Raw genomic sequence first — 25,307 nt, 5'->3', positions numbered from 1 at the left:
TAAACCCTATATCCCCACCACCCTTTATTGGCGGTATAGAGGGAGTTCAGTTTACAAGAAGAACGAATGTATAGACGGACACAGACGGATAAACAACCGCAACATATCTGGGAAAATGCTAATGAAATGACAATCAACAAGGCAGGTTAGATACGTGAGTCAAAGTTTTATTAAAATTTTATAAATTCGATCACAAAGTGAATTGTGAAACCTTTTTACATGTAACTATATGTCACAAGATTATAAGAAATAGAATACCAGTACTCTACAATGAACCACATGTATACTTTTTACAGCCTTCACTCTATTATCAATTTCTTTTAACAGGAAACTAGATGGCTTAGCAGTAACCATTAGGAACACACACACACACACACACACACACACACACACACACACACGCACACACACACACAATTTTTGTATTTGATTGCATAACGCCATAAATTGGCAATTAACTTAATCCTAAATCATTTACCCATATCGTTATATTCGTTTTACTTCAATTTACACGTGGTGTGTGGATGACTAGCCATACAACTATACAGGAACGTTTCCATCTATGTAGTACTCTTCTTCCGGTATTTTGTTCACTCTATCAGAAGGCATTCCTATCTTTTTAATGTATCATAAAGGTGGGCCGCATATAATCATTTTATCTGGCAATCTATATTATTCAAATTCTCTCAAAATAGTATTACCTGAATTTAAATCGGTCTGGTAGACAACAGCAGATCTAAAACTTTCTAACAAGTACGAGTTCGAGTACAAAATGTCACACTATTGGTATAGAAAATTAAAAATGACACGACTCAGAAATGTTAACGGTATATTTTAGATTTGTTAAAATTCTATCTATACCGGTTTAGGAGATGGTACTCCAACAGTCTCTCGTTGGCGTTTCATTGCCGTCGCGTAAATTCTATCTATACCGGTTTAGGAGATGGTACTCCAACAGTCTCTCGTTGGCGTTTCATTGCCGTCGCGTGCCAGTCTAGCTGGGTCACGAGAGTATTGATGCCAGTTTTCATATAGTCATTGAGTGGTTTGCCTTGCTCGTCCAACGCCTCATGTACTTTGGGAATTCCAAAAATGTTAGACACGCTTAGACATCCAAGTTCTCCCAGCATGCACCGCAACTGCATGGCACATCGCATTCCGCCAAATTGTCCTGAAATTTAATTAAGTAAAATCAACACTTCTTATACGTCAATGGAGCTCACAACTGTATCTCGTCTGGTGTGTAAACATTGTTAACCATGGATTTCTAGTCGGGTTTTCTGTCATTCATCAGCTGAATAACACAGTCGGGTTCTACCTTTTATACGGGTTTGCCAATCAAACAGAACAAACCAAAATAGAAATTTGTATTCACTAAATCTATACTTCTATGTCAAAATGTATATAGCAAAATGAAATGAGTAGACAACTTTAAATCCGTTTGCAATTCAAATAATGCGCTGTTCAACATATATTTTCCTAAACAATAATTCAACAAAACAAATTACTAAAAATAATGATAAGTAATATAATGCACAGCGAAATTCTAAATTTGACGTGTTTTTGTCAAGTTCATATAAATCAACATGTTTCAGAGAAATATGACAATAACACGAAACCCAAGTGGAACATGACACGTCGCGGGTGATTTTTTTCTCACATAGCCAAAACACAAGGCAAAAAAATTATTTACAATACCGAACTGAGGAATACAGGGAAACTCGATCGTGTGAAGGAGACACGAATGTTTTGTTCTTCGACACGTGATATTCTGTGCGCCAGTCACAGATACAATTACTTTTACGAGGCATAATCACATAATTTGGGAACATTTCAAACGTCTTGTTAATCTATTTTCCAATATAAACTTATTATTTTAATGACCGCTTCGGTGGCCTAGTTGTTAGGGCGTTTGACTCGGATGCGGGAGGTCGTGGGTTCGATCCCCGGCTGAAGCATACCAAAGACTTATAAAAATGGTACTAACAGCTGCCTCGCTTGGCACTCAGCATTAAGAAGTTAGTGTTAGAACTGGTCGGCAAAGTGTCAGAATAATGTGACTGGGTGGGATATCATGCTATATGATGCCCCAGTGCTAGACATCACTATAAACTGCCACACTGCAGACATTGTAGCGATGTGACTGAAAAATTGTTAAAGCTACGTTAAATATCCAAATCACACACACACACACACACACACACACACACTATTTGAATGTCCTTTAACATTCTTGTTCTAGAATTGCATGTACTTTAATATAACTTTTACGTAAGGTACGATAGAAACATGTGAAACAGGAAACCAGGTACTTGGTAATATAAACAAAGCACGCCATTTCTAGGAGTAAATGGTAGCGAGTAAGAGAATCGCAGTGTGTTATTACATACCTAGCATTACAAGGTCCAGGTTCAAATCATCGCCATACCAGGTCGGGTCAGATACCTCTGGGCAAGACCATTTATATTATTTCTCAACACTATTTGGCAGTGACGACGCAAGAAATTATACCCCACCCCCGCAACATTTGATGATGGGGCCTTCAGTGCGATGTAGAATTACTTGCTTTGATATTCAGTGAAACGACAAACAATTAATCAATCCTTACACAACAAGTTGATGTTTTGCCCATATAGAAGGTCACATTTTATTCTTAAATGACAAGAGGTAAATTCAACAAGCTGAAAGCCCTTAAAATAAGAAGTAAAAAAAAAAGGTCATCATTGGGAATTTCCTTGCCCTCTAAATGATCTTTACCGGCTTCAGGAAAAGTCCATTCGCGGTAAATGGGTGAAATCTATTTGATAACATATACACAGAAGGGAACAAATATTTGGTCTCTGAATCCAATGTCTACTTTTAATATTTCTCAAAAGGTTTAACAAAATCAAAAGAGCAAGGGAGCTAACTTTGTCAATGGGTTAAATGAATGTAATTCCCAAAGTCACGAAAACTTCGGAATTATTCAGAGCTTGTCGAAGTTGAATAATGACTTCACTCTTGTTGTCTAAGATCACAATCTGATTAAAATCAGATCCCCTCTGTCCTACGTGAAGATCTGATGACGATCGCTTAAGGGTTACGTTCTGGTGACCTTTGAATCAGCCAATGGAAATGCAGCTTTCAAAAATTTCAAAGTGAAGCAACTCGTTTGGTACAAATTCATACTCTTCATCCGCACTGCTCAGTCTCCAAACGAAGATATAATACTCCAAGTGATTGGCTGATAAAATTAGTGATTATGGTAATAACACAGGTTACCAGAATATGATCCCTAAGCGGTCTCTGTCAGATGTTCATGTGTAACAGTGGCTATTTGATTTTAATCAGATTATCTAACAACACAGACTTGCCTCCGCAAATGTGGCGACCTGGTTAATAAGAAACTCCTCTTTGGATTGAAATGCGAACGAGATGACAGTGTTAGAGGCAACGTAGAGACAATCAGAAATTATAAATTTGCATGTGAATAGACTAAGTTTGGTGCCAATACAATACTTGAAAGCTAAAGTCTGAGCGATTCATTCTTTGATCCTAATCTTGAACTTTGAGTCCACATCACCTTGCAATTTACATACCTGGCGAGTACGTTACAATTCCGCTTGGTCTCCAGGCAAAGTGTGGAGGTGCAAAGTGGTCAAGCGTGTTTGCCAATGCGGGCGGGATGGAATGGTTGTACTCGCATGACACGACAACAAATGCGTCTGCCTCCTGAATCAATTTGTCTGTTTCTTGCAGAACTTTTGGCGCTTTAGACTGGTCAGGGTAAAAGAACAGCGGTTTCTCCAATAACGGAAGTTTTAGTTGGACTGGATCTGGAGAAAAAAAAGATTATGAGCGCTTGGTATATATAGCTAAGCGCAATGATTTTTATTATTGATTTCTTCATCCATCCACAAATTACAAAATGCATCCATCCAGTCACAGCCACACACATATACCTACCAACCTACCTACCTACTACCTATCTTCCTACCTACCCACACCCCCCCACACACATTCGTGTAAATCCATGCATAATCGGTCGGATCATGTCTCAATCAACAATCGAATTTCTTTTGCTGCCATAATTTCAGGTAGAAGAGCACATGATATTTGACTGTTCAGTAGCTACGTGGTTTGTAGATTCTTCACAAATTGTTAGCTAATTTTTAATGAAAACTGAGTCATACCTATCAGGTGAACTTCGTGATTCGTGCTCTCAAGGTATTTCGTTACAAATTTCGCCACTCTGTCGCCCATTCGTCCCTCTCTGGTAGATCCCAGGAAGACAACAACTTTCAATTTGGCCTCCTGTTTAGACATTGCTAGCTGCCGCACATAAGCTCTGTACATAACCTATGTAGAGATTATGTGAAAACAATTGATTTTATTTCAGTACTAAAAGCATAGTCTAACTCTGGTGCAAAAATAATCTTCTGCCGGTTATAACTGGTTTTGTTAAACAATATAGCATGTATGACGTTCATCTAAATTTAAGTCATAATCGACTGAATGGGACATTACGGCCGTAAAACTGATAATTAGACTCCTTCCAAATTGACAGATATTCATATGTATGTATACAGTGTTGTTGTAGTCACTGGAAACATTAACTATTCAAGAGTACGCCCCAATAAGTCGATTATGATTGAAATCTAACTGGGCGTCAAACAATGTTTGCTCGCTATGCCTGTCAGAAATCCAGGTACAACTAGTCGATTACTTTATTTTTGTTTTCACACATGATCATATCTGCCGGTAGTGTTATTATATTCAATAGAAACATTAAACATGCAAGGCCAATTTAAGCTTAAGAGTGGCATGTTTAAAAAATAACAGGGTCCGTACTGTCATTAAAGGTCACGGAAAGTGATTGAGGAATGAACACCTCAGTTCAAGGCCTTGAAAGTAATTGATATTTAATCCGGCTCATTGAAAGACGTTGAATTTTACAGATTTTGCTTAAAAATAAAATATGATGGACAATTTTATTTTCAAGTAATTTAATTTACGTTGTGTCATGATTTTAATTACGGTTTAATTTTCCGTCATATGCTTGCAAGTCCACCATTAACATAATCCACATGACTTATTCGGATATCATACACATCGCCCGCTTCGCATAACGTAATTAACGTGTGCAAACTCTTCAACTTCACTAAGCTTAACTGACACATTGTGTCCTGGGCAAAGCATTCTGTCGTAGTTTATTGTTGTTGTTGTTGGGTTTTAACGCCATTTTTCATCACACGATAGGCTATACATGGGGGCCAGTATTAATGGTGGAGGAAGAACCCGGGAAGTCCCCGGAAAGAACCACCGACCCACGAGAAGCTAATGGCAAGCTTTCTCACATACCCACATTGGTTGAATCCGAGACTCGAACCAACGCAGACAAAGGTGAGATGGCATTGATCCATAACGGAGAGCTCTTTAGACCATCGGCCACTCGGGGCCCCCTGTCATAGTTTGAATAATACACGAAGGAAGTTTTATTTTGGTATATTTAAAATACGAGCTACCTAGAAAACCCAAAAGGGCAGAATCCCAGCGAGGTACATTTTTAGATGAGGATGACAAAGCAGGTCAGCATCAACTCGAGGACCAAAATACCATCAATCGGTATCTGCATTTGATGCGTTGTCCTTCCCCCCTCTCATTACCAACATCCGGTCAATGTCCTAGTATCATACATTAATGGAGTTACACAAATGAGACCAGCATAACCCTCAGTGACAGAAGTCAAGCAGTCTGTACCTAAACGCAGTAGACATGGTGGTGGTTTTTCTTCTGACAACACAATTGTTTATATGCCATCTGCCAAAAATTAGACCATAAACTAGTCAATTCAATATTAAATGATCCAGACCAAGATAAGATCTCATCCATCCTGCCATATAAACCCCAAACCGAAAACATGTACCTTCTACACTCTGACGATCATAAATTGAATGCGAACGACAGGGCTTGCGACGGATATATGTGGGTCAGTAAAAGTGGCTATGATATTTCAAAAAATAATCCATCATTATCTCCTCGAAGCTGCAATCTGAGCATGCAAAAGCGTGACTCCAAAGGTACTGACCAGTTTCAAGGAAGAGCTTACATCAACGAAGACATCGGTTTAAGATTAGTTCATTACATCGGAGATAGTCATTAAATGTTCCAAGACCACATGCCAATGAAAAACTGAAAACCAATACTCAACGAAAAGGCTTCTACGCAACAGCCGAGTAACTTTTACAAACAGATGGCAAGCAACGGTGTACCAGGTGTGTACCAAGGCGCGAGGAACCAAAAAACAAGATCCAGACAAGTAGAAAAAACATACATCATTAAACCGAAAACAAATGGCTTTCACACTATGAAATTTATAGTACCTTACAACTGGTATGTCACACTGAAGCTGTAATTTATGATATCACTGTTTACCTATATATGCGTTGTATCACAGCCCATTCAGACATTTTGTCCGAACTAAAGAAGGTCTTAACTGTGAATTCCGACGAGCCTGCACTGTTGTCATCTGATAATATGTGTAACATATGTGACTTTAACGTTTCCGTAGTCGTTTTGAAACACGTCGTTATCCAATGTACCGTTACAATCCCTACAGGTTTCCTGACTCATGACCGTCATAGCGACATGCTTAGCGACAAGTTTTGGAAAACTATGGCAAGAGTGGTTAAAGAAAACCGATCCTGTTATTTTGACAGACCGCAAACAAGCGATCAAAAACGCCATTTTATGTAACCTACCTCAAGCCCGTTTTTTGTTGGCATTCTTGGGACCATATAAGCATAAACTATTGGCGTAAAGACAATGGTATTAAAATGGAAGACAACACAGTATATTCAAGTCAGGTCAAAGAACTACTACATACATCTTCAAAGGTGAATTCACAGATCTGTACAACAGCCTTTCTGCTGATTGGAGTGCACCGTTCCTCGATTATTTTGAAACCAATCTAAAAGAAGGCCTAATACAACCTGCATGCCGTTGAGTACTTGAAGACCTAATATAACATCCATGCCATTGAATACTAGAAAACATAATACAACATGCATGCCGTTGAGTACTAGAAGACCAAATACAACATGCATGCCGTTGAGTACTAGAAGACCTAATACAATATGCATGCCGTTGAGTACTTGAAAACCTAATACTACATGCATGTCGTTGAGTACTAGACGACCTAATACAACATGCATGTCCTTGAGTACTATAAGACATAATGCAACATGCATGCCGTTGAGTACTAGAAGACCTAATACAACATGCATGCCGTTGAGTATTAGAAAGCACTGAAGATTACGACAAATACTCTGGTGTTACAAATGACATTTGTGAAGGTATGAACACAATAATAAATCACCTTATTGACTAGAATGAAGTACCCCATGGCAACGTTGTTCTGACCTTCAATTACTTGCAAAACTACTTCGTTCACAAACTTTGACGTGGTTTTTGTGGTGTTGGAAATTACAGGCTAAAATTAAATTATCACTCGTCTGCAGTCATCGAAAGAGCAAAAGCGCATACCACAGAATGTATGCGAACCCATACATAATGGATCAAACCAAAACGGAAATATTTACATGGGGATAAACACAATGACAAAGAAAGCTGAGACTACAGCAAAATCATCTGTAACACAACACAAATCAACACACAGTTCCACAAAACGCGCCTTCGCAGTTGCAGCGGTACGCGAGAAAAAATAATTTAACATGTTTCTGAAGCTGTGTACTTCATAGCGGACGGTTCCAGGGTTGACACGTTTGTTCGGTTCAGTTATATCCAAAGGAAACCTGCTTGTGTCCATCTATTTGGCACATGTTACCATGTCCTGACAGCTATAATGATTACTGACATCGACAATCTGACAGAAACAAGGGTTTAAAATGTAACTTCGCAAACCCACTAGAAAACGCACCAGCAAAAAAGACTGGAAAAAGCAACCACGGTTGGATGACAAAAATGCGGATTCTGCAGTGAAACAAACCTATTTCATATATCCAAAGCCTCGACTAAATTCAAACAATAACGTTGTGAAAACACCTCGCTCCATTATGAGGAGGCAACGCAAATCACCGGTCCTAGTTCAAAAAAACAAAATCAAGTTCGAGAGCTCTCTTCTAAACAACTCTCCTGCAAATGCGCCAGAGACACATGTTTCACCAATTACGCAGTCCAGTTTGCATTTCTATTTCTCCTTGCTATGTTCCAAAATCCTCTGAAAGTAGTCCTCATGGATGCTTCCAGATATCGCCAGTTTATGTACAGACATGTACCGTTGTATCAACACCGCTCATATATACTTCATTTATATAATTTTCAATGATTAGAATACAAAATATAATATTGTTTATGATTAATGACTGGATATATCTAAGATAATTTTTTTTGGTATAGAAATGTTTGGTACAGGTTACACTTTTGAGTCCATACCCACAAAACAAATAGTGCTCATTTCCAAGGCTCGAAAATATGTTACACTGCAAATGTATGTTATGTTTCTGACCCAAATCATTACACCATATAACAAATTGGTAACTTTTTCAAATACCAGATATGTACTTTTAATTGGATTGACTAGCTAAAAACGTATGCACTGTTCATTTGCTGATTAGTATTTCTAATTTTAATTTACTGCTCAATTTCAGGTAATTCATATTCTTTTAATTGTCTGGAGTTTATTTGTAAATCAGTGCAAGGTGAATTTTAATGCACAGTCGGGGTCGATTTATCGCCAAATTATCCTAGACCGAAAAAACATGGGGATACGTTATTTCACTGTCTTTTTAATTCACTTGAAGAAATGTAGGCATACGCGAACATTTGTTTTAGCTTAAGATACCATAAAAAGTGTTTACAAGTGTTGACAAGAAAACTACTGACCTCCAAGTTCGGAATTTGACTGCATGCTCTTTTTTAGATTTTAATTTTTAATCAGATCCAGGCGTAATTTCTTAGGATTCGTAAGTGAAGAAAACCCCGTAAATATGTAATAATAAGACACCGGTAAATCCCAAAAACGTTAATAACTCTCTTTAAAAATATAGTCAAAATATCTTGAGCATAGCTACATACAAACCGATTAGCTTAAATGACATTATCTAGGCCAATCATACGTCCATGAAGCTAGGATTCACGATTTAGAGGACAGGATAACAGCGTTAATGAGAGGTTCTGATGCCGAGATTGTATGGTTGTGGGCATGGCAAATGCATGCCTTCGTTTAAGTCCGCTGGTACATTAGAATGTGTGCATGTATCGGAGTAGCGTTTAACGGCACCTCAACCCAGTAAGTGGCTATGTCGTTGTTTGTTTTTATTGATTTTACGGTACTTTATAGGATGCCAAAGGAATGGGAACTGGGTACCTTTTCCACAGGACACTCTCGAGACGTATGAATTACGAGTCTGACTCACTATCAAATGAGTGGCTCTTTGGTACCGAATGAGTGGCATCAAATGAGTGGCTTTGGTATCAAATGAGTGGATTTGGTGGTATCAAATGAGTGGCTTTGGTATCAAATGGGTGAGTGGCCTTGGTATCAAATGAGTGGCTTTGGTATCAAATGAGTGAGTGGCATTGGTATCAAATGAGTGGCTTTGGTATCAAATGAGTGGCTTTGGTATAAAATGTGTGAGTGGCCTTGGTATCAAATGAGTGGCTTTGGTATCAAATGAGTGAGTGGCCTTGGTATCAAATGAGTGGCTTTGGTATCAAATGAGTGAGTGGCCTTGGTATCAAATGAGTGAGTGGCTTTGGTATCAAATGAGTGGCTTTGGTATAAAATGAGTGAGTGGCCTTGGTATCAAATGAGTGGCTTTGGTATCAAATGAGTGGATTTGGTATCAGATGAGTGGATTTGGTGGTATCAAATGAGTGGCTTTGGTATCATATGAGTGGCTTTGGTATCAAATGAGTGGCTTTGGTATCAAATGAGTGAGTGGCTTTGGTATCAAATGAGTGGATTTGGTATAAAATGAGTGAGTGGCCTTGGTATCAAATGAGTAGCTTTGGTATCAAATGAGTGGATTTGGTATCAGATGAGTGGATTTGGTGGTATCAAATGAGTGGCTTTGGTATCAAATGAGTGAGTGGCTTTGGTATCAAATGAGTGGATTTGGTGGTATCAAATGAGTGGCTTTGGTATCAAATGAGTGGCTTCGGTATCAAATTGAGTGGATTTGGTATCAACTATGTGGCTTTGGTATCAAATGAGTGGCTTTGGTATCAAATATGTGGCTGTTTGGTTCAGAATAAAAGTAAAATTAGAAACACATAAAACTGAATTGCATAAAACCAGATGGAAGATAAACCACTCCTATTAAACTTAAGATGTACCTAGATTCAAATATTAGTGGTTGCATAGTTGTTAATAACTATAAATTAGTTGTCGCTTTGAGAGAAGTCAGGGGCACAATTATATATATGTGCAAAATTTTCTGCGTGCGCATTATGCCCCGACATATCAAGGTCTATAATGTTTGTTAGAAATATGAAGAAAAAAGCCCAATAAAAATCCTGATCATCCAGTGCTTTAAGCACCTGCAGAACTTAGTGTACACTCTTCGAAAATAGGTGCGTGTTAATCATCAACGAAAATACGGTAATGCGGCATGTACGAACGGGAAATAGTCAACAGTCAATAAATAGATCATATACATTAAATAGGAGTTTCTGTCATATGAAATAGATTTGTACGAAAAAATTAAGCCATTTCAAATATCTTCAGCGTTAATATACATATATATTGAAAAGTATACAGGCCACTCAGGCGCATACACTCAAATTGTAGTTTAACTAAAGCCTTTTGAATTGCGAATGTTGCACCTTAATTGCCATCAAAAAGACTTCCAGACAAAAATTATTGATCGCTACTGACGTGTACAATGGTAGCTGGTACTAAATTGGGCAAAGAAGAAGAAAACGCCTGGATTATCATAACAAATAACGGGTAGAACGTATTTGTTTTCAACCCTCGCTGCTTTTATTTTGACATCACAGCGCGCGACCTTCAATCCGGTTTAGACAGGATCACACCTTTGGGTTAACCTTGTCCCAAAATTTCAACACGCTTTTGCGTTGATTTTGGCACTAGTTCTTTACTCGTGGAATGTAGATGGTGACCTTCCAAAGAAATATGGATTTATGAGGATTCAAATAAAGTGAATAATTTCCTTTTACAGGGTTTTGCAGTCCAATTTTAACAACTGACACCCATAGATGAAATAGCTGCGTCGGAACGCCGACATGACTTGTGTGAATTTTACTATAGTCTACGCTTACTTGACAACAAGTCGACTATTAAAATCGGTAAACAATATAAAAGTGAAAATATGCAGGCAGCTCTACATCTATCATACATAATGAACACAAATGCAAAATTTGCAATATCACATTTCCAAATACGATGTTTCCATTCCACAGAGCACAATACATTAAACACTGTCGGAGCATCAAACCAGTGTTATATTAATGCAATGATGTTACGCATCTGCTTGTATGACGTAATTATGAGGCATTCAGAAAACATCGGGGTTTTCTATAATGACCAATCCGTCTATGGTGCACACGAATGTCGTGTACGCGCTCTGAATAACTTTTTGTAGCTATATGTGTCATTTTAGATCAAGTGATTTCACATCCCTCTAATGGCATTTATTCACTTTATTTCGCTCCTTGATCATCAAAATTCCAGTGAAGATTATTGAATAATTTCTCTAGAAATGTTAAAGGGATAATTCATAGGCAACGTACATCGACATTTTTAGACGCAATCACAAAGCAGAGTGAACACGTTTAATCCGGCTCTTTCGCGCGCTATATGTAACAGGCAAAGCGCTTGCTGCTGGGAAGGTGTGCTTCAAATATAAACAGAGGCGCGATAATGTCATCTCATATATATAAACATGGCATTTCAAGTGTTGGTATAAAGCAGTGTGATATACCAATACTGTTGTTATATCAAATTGTGATCCGCCCATGGCACAATAATATGCTTATATAAACATTTTCGCGCGCGTCTGTGTTTGATTCTATATCAATGATAAATTTACATACATTAATCATTAGTTACGTATGAGAATAACGATAAAAAGTATTAATAATCCCCTTTTTCTAAATGACTTTAGTATCGTACACATTTTCATCAAAATCATTTCTGGTTTCTGTTTCCCCTTCCCCTCTCATGCATAACGGACAAACTACACAGAAATGTGGAGTGAGAGAGAAAAGGAACATTGGCGGGATTAAAACCTTGAAATAGAAATTACACAAAATAACCTACATGAAGAATACGGTTCGTCGTAACGATATCTGTACACTTTCCTTGAGATCATGCTACAGTATTAATCAATGATACAAAGTTGCAAACCATGTCGACATTATACGGTAAATTCCTCGGTTACGTGGTACACATACTGTGATGTATTTAATGTTTTATTGTTGTTGTTGCTTCTTTAACATAATGTAATGTTCTAAAAACCGATTATTATAAATTATATATGAAAATGTCCATAGGCTTCTCTCTCTCTCTCTCTCTCTCTGGACATCGTAGCAAGACACGGACTAAAATCTATGAAATGACGAGCGTACAGGATTTTCGTTTGTGTCATCCCAAAATGTCCCTGGACTTAGGAATGATGGTAGAAGGTAAGTCAAACTGATTAAAGGATAAGAGAGAGAGAGACAGAGAGACAGAGACAGAGAGAGACAGAGAGAGAGCTTATAGTAGGTGGTACTGTTACTAAAGCAGAGTAATGACTTAGATCAACTGTACAGATATTACAATATTTTAATTACCTCTTGCTGGTTCTTCATTTCGCTTAGTTTCTACTCCACATTAATTTCCATGCACCTGTACGTAAATGGTTAAGCTTTCATGTGAATGGCTTAGCTAACCATGTTTTTGTAGTGCTCTACGTTTATCGTTAAAACTATCTTTCATGTTTAAGTTATAAGTGTGCATTATATTGGTTTAATCAATGTGAAGAAAATAGAAACTAAAATAAAGAAAATAACTTATCAATATGGAAAGGTGCAATAAAAGGCATACAACTACATTTTGTAGCGGGATGTGCGGAGTTCATTTACTCGTTCAATACACATCTGCCTGTAGTAAATCTTCACTTCATTCAAAGGGCAAATATAGATATATTTGTATGCGATATAAATAAAATATATGTTCAGTATGTACGCTATATCAATGATATACCACTTGTTGTATAAAGCCTCGTTTCCTTTAAATGAAAAATTGATACATCACGTGGCATATCATTGATACAGCGTACTATATATATATATATATATATATATATATATATATATATATATATATATATATATATATCAAAGCATGGGAAAACACGGGCAGAAAAATATGGCACACAAGCTCCATTAAACTGGAGGTACGTAAGTAACTTTGTATATATCATATATATGGTAAGTCGTGTCTTATACTTCTGTTCGTACATATTACCTATTTTCCCGTACAAATATCTTCCTTCTTACACGTAAAAGATGTTCAAGCGACTGTACCCTTATTCCGTTGCACTAGTACTAGTTCAATCCAACATCAACGTTCTTGACCTAGTCTGATTCCTAACTGCCCTGGTAAAAGTCCATAGCGATGATAATTTTCGTCTTGAAGTTTTGTAATTACAATTTTTGTGCAGATCACTCATAAATCACAAATGCATAAATCTTGTTGGAACTATATTACGATTACGTTATAAAACTAAAATTAGTTTTATAATTTATATCAGTGAATGCACAGAACTTACTTCATTGATTGATTTATAATTTCAAACCTTACTATGACCAGACCCTAACACTGTTATCGCGTTTCATTCCATCGGAAGTTTTAAATGTAAACGACGACCTTGCTCGCCGGTCATTTCCAGTTCCTGGACAAGTTCATTTTCAGCCAAGGGGTGGACTCATGACCACACATCGAAGGTAAATACTATGTCGTCTGCTTACAATGTCGAATCAAGCAAAGGAAATAAAATATAAAAAAAAAAAATACAAATTTGCCTTCCCCGTAGATTTAACAAGCGGCGTAATTTCTATGCACATGTGTGCAAAAGAGCTATACATCTCAAGTCTCAACCTTATGGTAATTTACGGAATTATCCGACAGTTGCCGAACTGGATGAATCATGTCATTATGTAATTCGAGCAAAAAAAGACTCGCCCATTTGATTGATTGATTACTTGGATTTACGTCGCGTGCGCCCAAAAGGGCATGTGCAACTGGTTTATTTAGCGGATACTAAATGCTCATGGGGGAAGGAATTAGTACCACATCCCCCAAGCGTTTATGTGCTCAAGGAGCACTGCTAATTTAGCAATCAGGTCATAGGACTATATGTCTCTAACGACCTCAATGAAGGGCTTTCATGAGTGGGAATAGGCCCAACACACACTCACGTTAACAAAGAGTTGATTTTAGTCCGTTATTGACTTTACTAGGTGTCCACCAAGCAGTATGTAACGCCAGTTGCGATTGGTCGCAACGATGACGCCCCATCGGGACACCTAGCTTTAGGCGGGTGGAAATTGTTCCACATCTCCGCCGTTATACGATGTCCGAGAGAGAGGCAAGAGGGCAAGGAACACGGCAAGCCAGCCATGGATGTCGTGCACTCCCAAGAACGAAGCCCGTACTTAGTCATATTTAGTATAGTTGTATTAATGGACAATACAAAATGACAATAATGTGTTAACCACCTGTGCATTTGGGTCAAATCAAAACAAGTTGTAAAATTTTCATACGTCCTAACACTCGCAAAAATTTTAGTACTAGACTCGCACATGGTGTACGCAATATAGCACAGTGTTAGTATGAAAAGTTCGTTAAGCATGAACCCGCGCAGACGACTACCGTGTTAGGGCCACCCCGGTCTCAGTCCTTTTAGAAATTATAAATCAGTGAATAAAATTATTAAGTTCCAAGCGTTTTTGTTCAATCACATTAAAGAATTTCGTTACTGAAAGCGTTAGTGGGGTTGGCGATTACAAACAAAGGAGATTTATGCAAAAACTATATAATTGGTCATTTATGGCGCCGCTATCTAAATACTTTCGGGCGCGTTGTTCTCAGAGATTACAAATTATTACGCAGATGGGTAAGATTCACATAAATATTCTTTTAAAGATTAAAGTAATATATTTTAAAGAACATAAGTATCAACAATAAGAATGAAACGTTAATAGCTGTACAAACCGGTACAAGGAACCCATAAATCCAAATATTGACGGTTTATGACGTGACGTCACTAGCAAAATTTTAAAGTGGCTTATACGTCATTTCCGGAAATTTTGCAACACATACATAAAAACGATGCCTTAGACTGGTAGCCAGTTTGTACAAACCATACAAAATGACGTCGGGCAGTGAACTAAACTGGAATAGAATGTCCGTGTACTGTATTTCAGACCATCACATCCCGACGTTATAATGGTCGCAGAAAACCAGTTGTTCCGAATGCACTAAGCGTAAATACGTGTGTGAAAGTGAAAACAAGAAATAAAATCAAGAAAATGTTGTGATTTTGTAGACAGTGTGAATGACAAATTTTCGTTGTTCAGAGACGGGTTTTATTTTACGTTAGGCCGTGAATTACTGGATTGTCTGAGAGAAAAATATCATTTTTAGCTGGTCTTAAATAATAATAATAATAATAATAATAATAATAATTTAGTACAACGCATAATGTTTAGAAGCTCTGAGAACTTTACAATATTAAAAAAATGTTAAAACATAGATAACGACAATATTTAAAAAAATAAAAAGATAAAAATAAACACAATAAATGCGGATAACATTACAACCTTATAATTAGCAGACGCTACTTAGCCGAACGGTAAACATAACTGCTTCCATTAAAGACGAATGTAATTTAAATCAATCAAGGGCGATTTTTTGTGTGAATTTTTTGTTGTTGTTGACGTTTTGCGAGATCCAGTAAGAAATCTGCTACTTCAGTCTCAAACATTATATCTTGCGAGCCAATACGTCTGAGCATACAATAAAAAAGAAATTTTCTTGCTTTTAGTGAATAAACGATACATTTCATCTCGTGGGTGAAATATATCCGTTATTCACTCATTTCAAACAAAAACTTCAGTATTATTATGATATAGGAAAGTCAATCGAACACAATCTAAAATCGGGAGAAAGAAACGAAAACGATAATGAATTTATCGTCTATATACCCGTATCATTATGTATTCAAACATGAAACAAGAAGACCCTGGGTTCTTTTTATTTGTTCAGTTTGGAGAGGCGGAGCGGGGTCGGTGGGTGGGTAGAAAAGAAAAATAGTTCCATCGCATCGCTTCATCGCTCCATGGCATCATAGTATTTTGCACACTGGCGACAATAAACTACAAATCACGTGGCTTTTATCAAATTTACAAAATGGCGGCCGTAGATGAATCGATAACAAGCTACGAGTTGCTAGAAACACCGAAATAAATTCAACAACCGAAATACGCACTGGAATGCACATATTTGTGTACCATACTACTCATGTAAATATAATTTGTTTTGAATAATGAGAAAGCAAAATTAAATTTGATTTCAGCGATTTTTATACCAATTAAAAAAAAAAAAATTATATTTATAGATCCATTCGTCAGTGAAGTATCTAGGTCGTACTTGATTCGGCTGCATTTACCTCGTTTTGTCTGATATGTCTTTATTTAATATAAAATACATAAATATATAATATTTCCACAGAAAATATGTAAATGAACATTTTGGATTCTCACAATCATTATCTCACTCCTATATTTCAAGTTCTGACCAATCCGCCATTTATCACGCCTGTCTAATCTTGTAAAATCACGTACGAGTTAGTGACGACATTACATGGATTGTGCCAGAAATGAGAAAAAAGTAAACATAATTCGTATCAAAATTACTTAAATCAGAGCTTTTTTTGCCTGTTATTATTATTAAAACAATTACAAACCATAATATCAAGCTGTACATCAATATATACACACAGACGTCGTAAATAATTGTGTATTTCAAAGGGTGTTTCAGCGTATTCGTTTTTTTTAGCGTATTTCGGTGGTTCTAGTAACCATGAAGCTACTTCAAGAATAACTATTTTCATTCGGGATACTTCTGCTTTCAAGGCTGGAAAGAAATGTCGGTGTGAGGCAAGCAGGCAATTCAATCCTTTTTATAAACTAATACGTGCTTTATAGCGATTTAAATGTTTGCATGCAAGTTGAATAGCTGCATGTCATTCTTTATCTTGCGGAGGATATTAACCAGATAACCACTTTTGATTATCAGCAGAAATTTTCTTTCTCACCAACATATTGCCAGCTTAATATAGTATATTAGTCAGTTTATATTCATAAACATATTGCCAGCTTAATTTAGTATATTAGTCAGTTTATATTCATAAACATATTTTAGCTTAATATAGTATATTAGTCAGTTTATATTCATAAACATATTGTCAGCTTAATATAGTATATTAGTCAGTTTATATTCATAAACATATTGCCAGCTTAATAGTATACTAGTCAGTTTATATTCATAAACATATTTTAGCTTAATATAAGTATATTATAATAATAATAATGAGGACTTTGTATAGCGCCTAATCTTTAGAAGCTCTACGCACTTTACAACTTTAGACAACACCTATAAGATAAGAAACATAATAATATTATTACAAAAACAAACAACATGAAATTAGAAAAACAGGAACAAAAAAAAAAACATGCTGAGAATATTTAAGGTAGGAAACATTATTAGGTCTTTAAGTTTGTTATTGCTGTCGAAATAAGTGAGTTTTGAGAGCCCTCTCGAATATGATCACTGTGTCTTTGTGTCTAAGTTCAGTGGGCAATTCATTCCACGTTGCTGGGCCCTGGTATGCAAAAGAACCCTGTCTATATGACTTTGTTTTCATACTTGGAATAATGAGTATACGATTGTCAGAAGAGGAGCGTAAGTATCTTGCTGGTGTGTACACATGAGTGAGGTCAGGTAATTATGTTGGACTAGCGTCCGACAGTGAAATGTAGCAAGAGAACAAATTTTTTGTTTGATTCTGGATCGAATGGATAGCCAGTGTAGGGTACAGAGCAGCGGGGAGGTGTGCTCTGATCGTGGTACTCTAAGTATGATCCGAGCAGCTGTGTTTTGAACTTTTTGATGTTTCTGAAGCAGATATTGAGATGAACCAGACAGAATTGAGTTACGATAGTCCAGTCTTGAAAGTACTAATGAACACACAAGTGTTTTAGTGGCATCAACTGAAAGATATTTGCGAATTGAGCTGATGCGTCTCAGCTCAAGATATGCAGCCTTGCATATATTCATGCCATGTTGGTGCAGTGTGAGAGTACTGTCCAGAGTAATACCTAGGTTTTGTACTGATTGTGTGAATTTAATGTTGGCGTTGCTGATATTTATTGTTTTAGATAAAGGATGTGAATGAGAAAGTCTTTGTGTTGTGATCAGAACAGCCTCAGTTTTATCATTATTAGTCAGTTTATATTCATAAACATATTGCCAGCTTACGATAATATATTAGTCAGTGTATATTCATAAACACAGATGGCTGAGCGGAGGGCTAGTGGGTGTGAATGGGTAACTTTTTCAGATGGAAGGGCAAAAGTATATTGAGTAAAAGATGAAAATAGGTTCTTAATTCACCAACGTTTTGTCGAGCCCGCATTAATAACAGCCAGATGGGTTTGTGGTGTTAGTCTGTCCGTCCTCAGTATGTTTTGCTCATTATCATGAGTCGTGAAACTTGGTTCATAGGTTCCATCTGAATTAACACAGAATCGTGTTGATAATTTCGGGTACTTTGGTGGAGAGGTTAAAATTGATGGTTGGGAGGGGAAGAGGTGGCGGGGCTTGACATATGATGGTTTACTTCATATTTTATTTAGATAACTTGAGTACGTTTCACTGGGATCAACGAGCGTGAACACTATTTTTTTAAAAACACCTTTAAACCAACTTGTTGAGTGCGGATTAAGAAGAGGGAATAAATAAACGTATCTATGTCCACTGTGTATTTCAAGTAGTCTAATATCTAGATAGATAAATGTATCTATGTCCACGGTGTATTTCAGGTAGTCTAATATTTAAATAGATACATGTATCTATGTCCACGGTGTATTTTCGGTAGTCTAATATCTAAATAGAATTCACCTTGTATTAAAGGATCACATTACCATTAAAATATATGTCTCATTTAAAGATATGCAGTATAAAGTAGTTATACAATTATAAGTCAAGGGGAAAATAAAACTGCACATAAGCATACTTATACCGAATGACTTATAACATCACCTACTCACCAGTGTAACACACACACACACACGCGCGCGCGCGCGCGATCTGGATATGGATAAATGAAAGCTGACATTTTGTATTTGAAATAAGATGTTAGGCAAATGATAGTTAAGTAATTTGTTGGTAAACTTAAGCCATTAATATATTGCAGATGTGAACCTTAATTATTGCAGATATGAACCTTAATTATTGCAGACAGAAATGAGGTTAGCGGCAGAGTTTCTGAGATGTCGAAGAATGTAGTTTGTTTTCTCGACATGGAATAAACAAATGGAGGTAAATAATCGCAAGTATATTTCTTCTGTTTACTTTTTATGAAAATGTTTTATAAAATACTTTTAAATTTTGAAATTTTAGTACTTTCATAATGTTGTTAGAATTCGATCTTATAGTACAAGGAGAATACATTTTGTAAAAATAATTTCGTTTTGTAATGAGAAACATCTTATTCAATACATTTACAAAGCAGAAATGTTTTTTTTTTTTTAAAGAATACTTAAGATAAACAGTTTTACTTTCTTCTAAATAGCCAGCATAACCACTGAGCAAATCCTGGAAAATTATTTTTCTTTACAGATCTAACTGCAGGCAAAATACACAATTGTTGAGCGCCATCAAGAGAGACCCACGCTGTGACTTACTTTTGTAAAGCGCATTTAGATTGGAGGAAATTATCAAATTTTCTTTAAAAGACAACGAGGCAAGCCGAGTTTCTTTTAATGAATTTTTTTTTTCAACGAACATACAGCGTACATACTGTACATATATTTTATTTACATAACATACAAATACATATATTTGCCATTTGAACGGAGTTAAGATTTACTACAGGCAGCGAGTGAACGAACTCTTCACATCCTCGAGTGCATCCGCTTTAAAATGTAGTTCTATGCCTTTTGTATTCACAACCATTTTGCATATTGACAAGATGATTGTGTTAGTTTTTTAGTTTATATTTGTCTTCACATTGATTAAATCAATATAATGCACACTTATGATTTAAACATCAAAGATGGTTTGAATGATAAAAGAAAAGCAATACCACACATGGTTAGCTACGCCAAATACATGAAAGCTTAGTGATTCACGTACCGGCGCATGGAAATGAATGTGGAATAGAAACTAAGTGAAATGACGAACCAGCAAGACGTAATTAAAAGCTGATGCATTTAAAGTTGATCTAAGTAAATATTCTGCTTTAGTAACAGTACAACCGACCATAAACTCTCTCTCTCTCTCTCTCTCTCTCTCTCTCTCATCCTTTGGTCGGTTTCACCTAACTGTTACCATTATTCATAGATCCAGAGATATCGTGGGATGACACAAACGAACTCCTCTACGCTAGTCTTTTCAAGGATTTTAGTCCGCATCTTGCTACGATGGTTACGAGAGAGAGAGAGAGAGAGAGAGAGAGGCCCTTGGATATTTTCATATTTAATTAATAATAATCAATTTTAAAAACATTATAATATGTTTAAGAAACAACAACAAAACATTAAATACATCACAGTATGTGTACCACGTAATCGAGGAATTTATAGTTAAATGTCGACATGGTTTGCAACTTTGTATCATTGATAAACATTGTAGATAAACCCGAAGGAAAATGCACATGTATCGTAACGACAGACCATATTCTTGTAGGTTACTTGGATTAATTTATATTTCAAGCCCGAATTCCTTTACTCTCTCACTCCACATTTATGCGTAGTTTTTCCGTTATGCATGAGAAGGGAGGTGGGAACAGAAAGCAGAAAGGATTGTGATGAAAATGTGTACCATATTAAATTCATTTAGAAAACGGGGATTATTAACACTTTTATCGTTATTTTCATACACCATTAATGCTTAATGTGTGGAAAGTCATCATTGATCAAGAATCAACTGCAAATTTATCTCCACAAACTATTGCATCGTTACATTTGGGATCTAATTCATGATACCATAAGTTCTTTTTAAATTTCATTTTGTATTCTGGGAAAAAGAATTATTTGTTGAATTGTACAAAACTTGTTGGTATTTTGCTCTTTCCTGTCACGTAGTTTAAGACCATAGAGTCAAAATAGAAGAAGACCAATGACGCGATGCCACTTATGTGAACCAGCTTTGGTTTAATCTGGACCCTTTTCCGAGTCACTCTATCACTAGAAGACTGATATCTTCATCTTTTTTGACAATCAGTTTTAATTTTTATGTGTATGTATTGTTAAGTAAAACATACAACTGCTTTTACCGCTTCCCTTGAGATAGTATGTTATCATGTACCGGTATAGCAGTGTGTCTGCAAGCACTTCCAACCCTTGTAAATGATAGTATGTGTTTGCTTGGTTGAAAACGTACATTTACGTTATAAGGACATTTGTTTCCAGCTATACAAGCAGCATTATTTGCTTGTATGAATAGCTACTGGTCATGAAGCGTATCATCCATTTATTAAGGGTCGTCATTTTAATTAAAAGTCACGTGATATTGGGTGACTAGATTAACCGAAATAAAGTTATTTGCCGTAATAAATATTGAAAGAAAAAGTAAAAACAGGAATAATTATTTAACACCAAAATGAAACGAAGATTTAGGACTTAAATTGTAAGCATGTTTAAGTGAAATTTTGGTGTTAGTGATGTTTCCGTTACAACATTTGCAGTAAATGATGAGATCAAGATGTAACGTAAATTGCGTATTGGTCACTGTAGGTACAGTCGAACGTCTTGATTAAAAATCGGACATTTAGTGTAGTTTATGGGAAAGATGAATTCTGTGGGAAAATCATATTTGCAATACAAATATGAAAATTAAAAATAAACCAGAAGTGTTTACAACACAAAATTGTTAAATTGCATTATTACAAGTGAGCCAAGGTCTGTTTGAAAAGAAATAAAATCTTCGCTTTATTTTTGTATTACATACTATTCCGACAATTACTGTCATCCTGGCATAAATTCCGGTAAATATCTTTATTCTGGTTAATCTAGCGGTTTGATTAAAGTCAGATCTCCATTGTCCAACGTGAAGATCTGACAGCGACCGCTTAGGGGTCATGTTCTAGTGACCTATGTTGTTACCACAATTTGCTAGGGGCCCCGAATGGCCGAGTGGTTTAATGCGCTTTCCGTCACGGATCACTGCCATCTCACCTCTGTCTGCGTGGGTTCGAGTCTCGGGCTCGGCCAGTGTGGATATGTGAGAAAGCTTGCCAGTAGCGTGGGTCGCTGGTTCTTTCCGGAGTTTTCCCGTGTTCTTCCTCCACCATTAATACTGGCCGCCATGTATAGCCTATCTTGTGCTGAAAAATGGCGTTAAACCCTATAACAGCAACAACAACAATTTGCTGATTTTATCTGCCAGTAAGACAAAGTCTTGTGTCTTCGAGTTTAGAGTGTTAACAGTGTGGATGAAGAGCAACAATGTGTGGAAACGATTTCATTCACTTTCCGATTTTTTAAAGCTGCATTTTCTATTGGTTAATTAAAAGGTCACCAGAATATGACCCCTAAGCGGTCGCTGCAAGAACTTCACATAGAACAGTGGAAATCTGATTTTTAATCAGATTGGTTAATCTAGTGACTGCTTGATTTGTAGTTTATTCTCGACCGCGATGACGCGACTAATCACTTCTTCGCTCCATCGCAGGGTTTCATCACTCCATCGCATTGATTCATCGCTTCATCGCCCGATCAAAATGCTACAGGATGGAGCAATTGGACCTTACAGGTTTCCATAGAAAAATAAAGTGAAAATCAACAAAACCATCCCAAACATGAATTTAAATGTAACCGGTCATATATCAGAGATCTTGTGTTGCATTTAAATTTAACCGGTCTGAATCTGAGATCTCGAGTTCCGGTTATGGCTTCACTGTTTACATTCTACTTTAGTTTTGCTGATGGGTACCTGGATGTAACGTCTTATACAACTGAATAATCCAGACTGTCAAATCGTACTGATACATAATACCATTAAAGAGAGAGAGAGAGAGAGAGACAGACGTCACGTCGATTTTGCCTACCTCAGCGATATCGATTTGCCTAACTCAGCGAGATGGCCTGGTCATCAAAATCTGAGAATAGACGAAAGCTAGATATGCCCGAAATATCTCCCATAAACATGAGTCACGTGATATGTAGCCACCATTTACAACGAATAAAGGTTAACAGCTATTGCATTTCTTTACTTGGAAAGTTCGGTCGGCTTTTTATCGATATGTATTCACCATTAGTATGTACTTTGTTAAGTAACCATAGGTAACTAAATGAACACACTACCTACAGGAGTAATAGTCATGGAATAACGTGTCCCTTGACATCAATATCTAGATGTTTAGTACAAGCTACTGATGGTTGGTTGGCTCCTGAGGGTCACTTTTAACTCATTATATGGATAATGCCCAGGTAAAATGCGAATTAAGTGACTTCCCAAAGAGACTCCAAGGCAGCCGACTCGTAAAGTAAACAAATACATAACACTTGTTAATCATTTGTTGTCTTTGTAGCCATATATGAAGTTTATTGAATGACATATTTGTTTCTATTTTCGCTTAAAACAGTAAAACAGTTTTAGTTATCAAAAATATAGGGGCAATAAATTTAATATTTATAAAAAATAAAAGAGATACGACAGTAAATATCACATTCACCATCTTAACCTAATGCAGCTGGATACACAAACGCAAGTATACGGTGTTTGCCAAGTGATATAGACTATTGTGATAATATAATATTTTGGTCCTATTTTTTATAAAATCGGTCCAAGATAAGCAATAACCTGTAGCAAGAAACTAGAAGGATTTAATCTGAGAATGCAGATATACTAGTTCATCCAATATGAGCAAGAACTTACACCAAATGTTCAATTGGTCACTTCCTAATAATGTTTTCACAAATATCCGATGCTAAGTTAACACAATGCAAATTAATTCGTAAAAAGTTATTAAAATTGTGACGTAGTATTGTAAACATAGAAGAGATGTTACATAGTTTTATCTCACTTTTACGATTACACTTGCAGTGGACTAATGTGTTTGAAACTTTATACGACAATGACTAATAATGACTATTCGGTGAGTTGATTTCAAATCAGGAGATATAAATTTTATATGCTTAGTTCAGATCAACTTCTAACAACATATCTCAGACCATGCTGTACTAATATCTATTACTTGCACCCAAGTTTCCAGTTTTGCAGTCTGTGGGGCCATCCATAAATGACGTCACGCGATTTTGGCCGATTTTTTAAAACCCCTACACACACCCTCGTCCCACATTTTTTAAACAAATTCCTTCCCCTTGTCACATATCGTCACAAATTTGTGACCCCCTCCCCCTAGGTGTGTGACGTTATTTATGGACGGTCCCTGTTGTTTGCTACGTTTCTTTAAAACAAAGATTTTCGTAAATGGATTTTAGGGAATTCTGTTTTTGCAAGTTCATGACTTTATTTCGCGCTCATCGAAATTATTCTGTACTAAAAGTTTTAAATAGCAGCTTTCCTTTGTGTGGGATTAAATAAATTAGCCACTGAGTCTTGGAACATTTTCCAAGGTTTTCTTACAATCAAACACTTCCTCGATTTGGAATTTAAATAAACTGATCACTGGGTCTTGGAACATCTTCCAAGGCTTCCTTACAATCAAACACTTCCTTGGTTTGGATTTAAATAAAATGGCCACTGGATCTTGGAATGTCATCCAAGGCTTCCTTACAATCAAACAATTCTGCTTATCAGATATTCTTGGGACAATTCATATATGTAGATCAAACGAAAGGGAAGCCAACAGCAACAACACGCATACACACATTTATATAGCGTGAAGTCTAGTTTGATACATAATTACGATGTACACAGAAACAAACATGCAGTGCCTATGTGATACAGATTTCTGTGACAATACAGGACGAGTTGACCTCTGTGGCAATATTTTGACTCATGATTGATGGGTGTAATTTGGGTTAGAGGGTGTACACTTTGGTCTTAC

At 36.5% G+C, this 25,307-nt stretch overlaps 1 protein-coding gene across 2 annotated transcripts; it reads right to left on the bottom strand.

The window, feature by feature from the left end:
- Positions 1-146: 146 nt before the first annotated feature.
- On the bottom strand, positions 147-15,285 carry LOC149774739 (uncharacterized). 2 transcript variants are annotated; one of them, XM_089944794.1, is made up of 4 exons: positions 15,224-15,285; positions 4,173-4,338; positions 3,579-3,815; positions 147-1,171 (listed from the first exon to the last, which is right to left on the bottom strand). In XM_089944794.1, exons 2-4 carry the CDS (start codon positions 4,333-4,335, stop codon positions 927-929), a joined length of 645 nt encoding a protein of 214 aa, XP_089800920.1. In that variant the 5' UTR covers positions 4,336-4,338; positions 15,224-15,285; the 3' UTR covers positions 147-926. The 2 variants fall into 2 exon arrangements, with proteins under 2 accessions (XP_089800920.1, XP_089800921.1); XM_089944795.1 differs by lacking the exon at positions 15,224-15,285 and having other exon boundaries at positions 4,173-4,414.
- Positions 15,286-25,307: the final 10,022 nt, after the last annotated feature.

Source organism: Sinohyriopsis cumingii, unplaced genomic scaffold (assembly GCF_028554795.1).
Source record: "Sinohyriopsis cumingii isolate HCF-2022 unplaced genomic scaffold, ASM2855479v2 utg000160l, whole genome shotgun sequence".
Classification (NCBI taxonomy): Eukaryota; Metazoa; Mollusca; class Bivalvia; order Unionida; family Unionidae; genus Sinohyriopsis; species Sinohyriopsis cumingii.
Note: the sequence above shows the minus strand (reverse complement) of the source record. Positions and strands in the feature narration are given on the sequence as shown.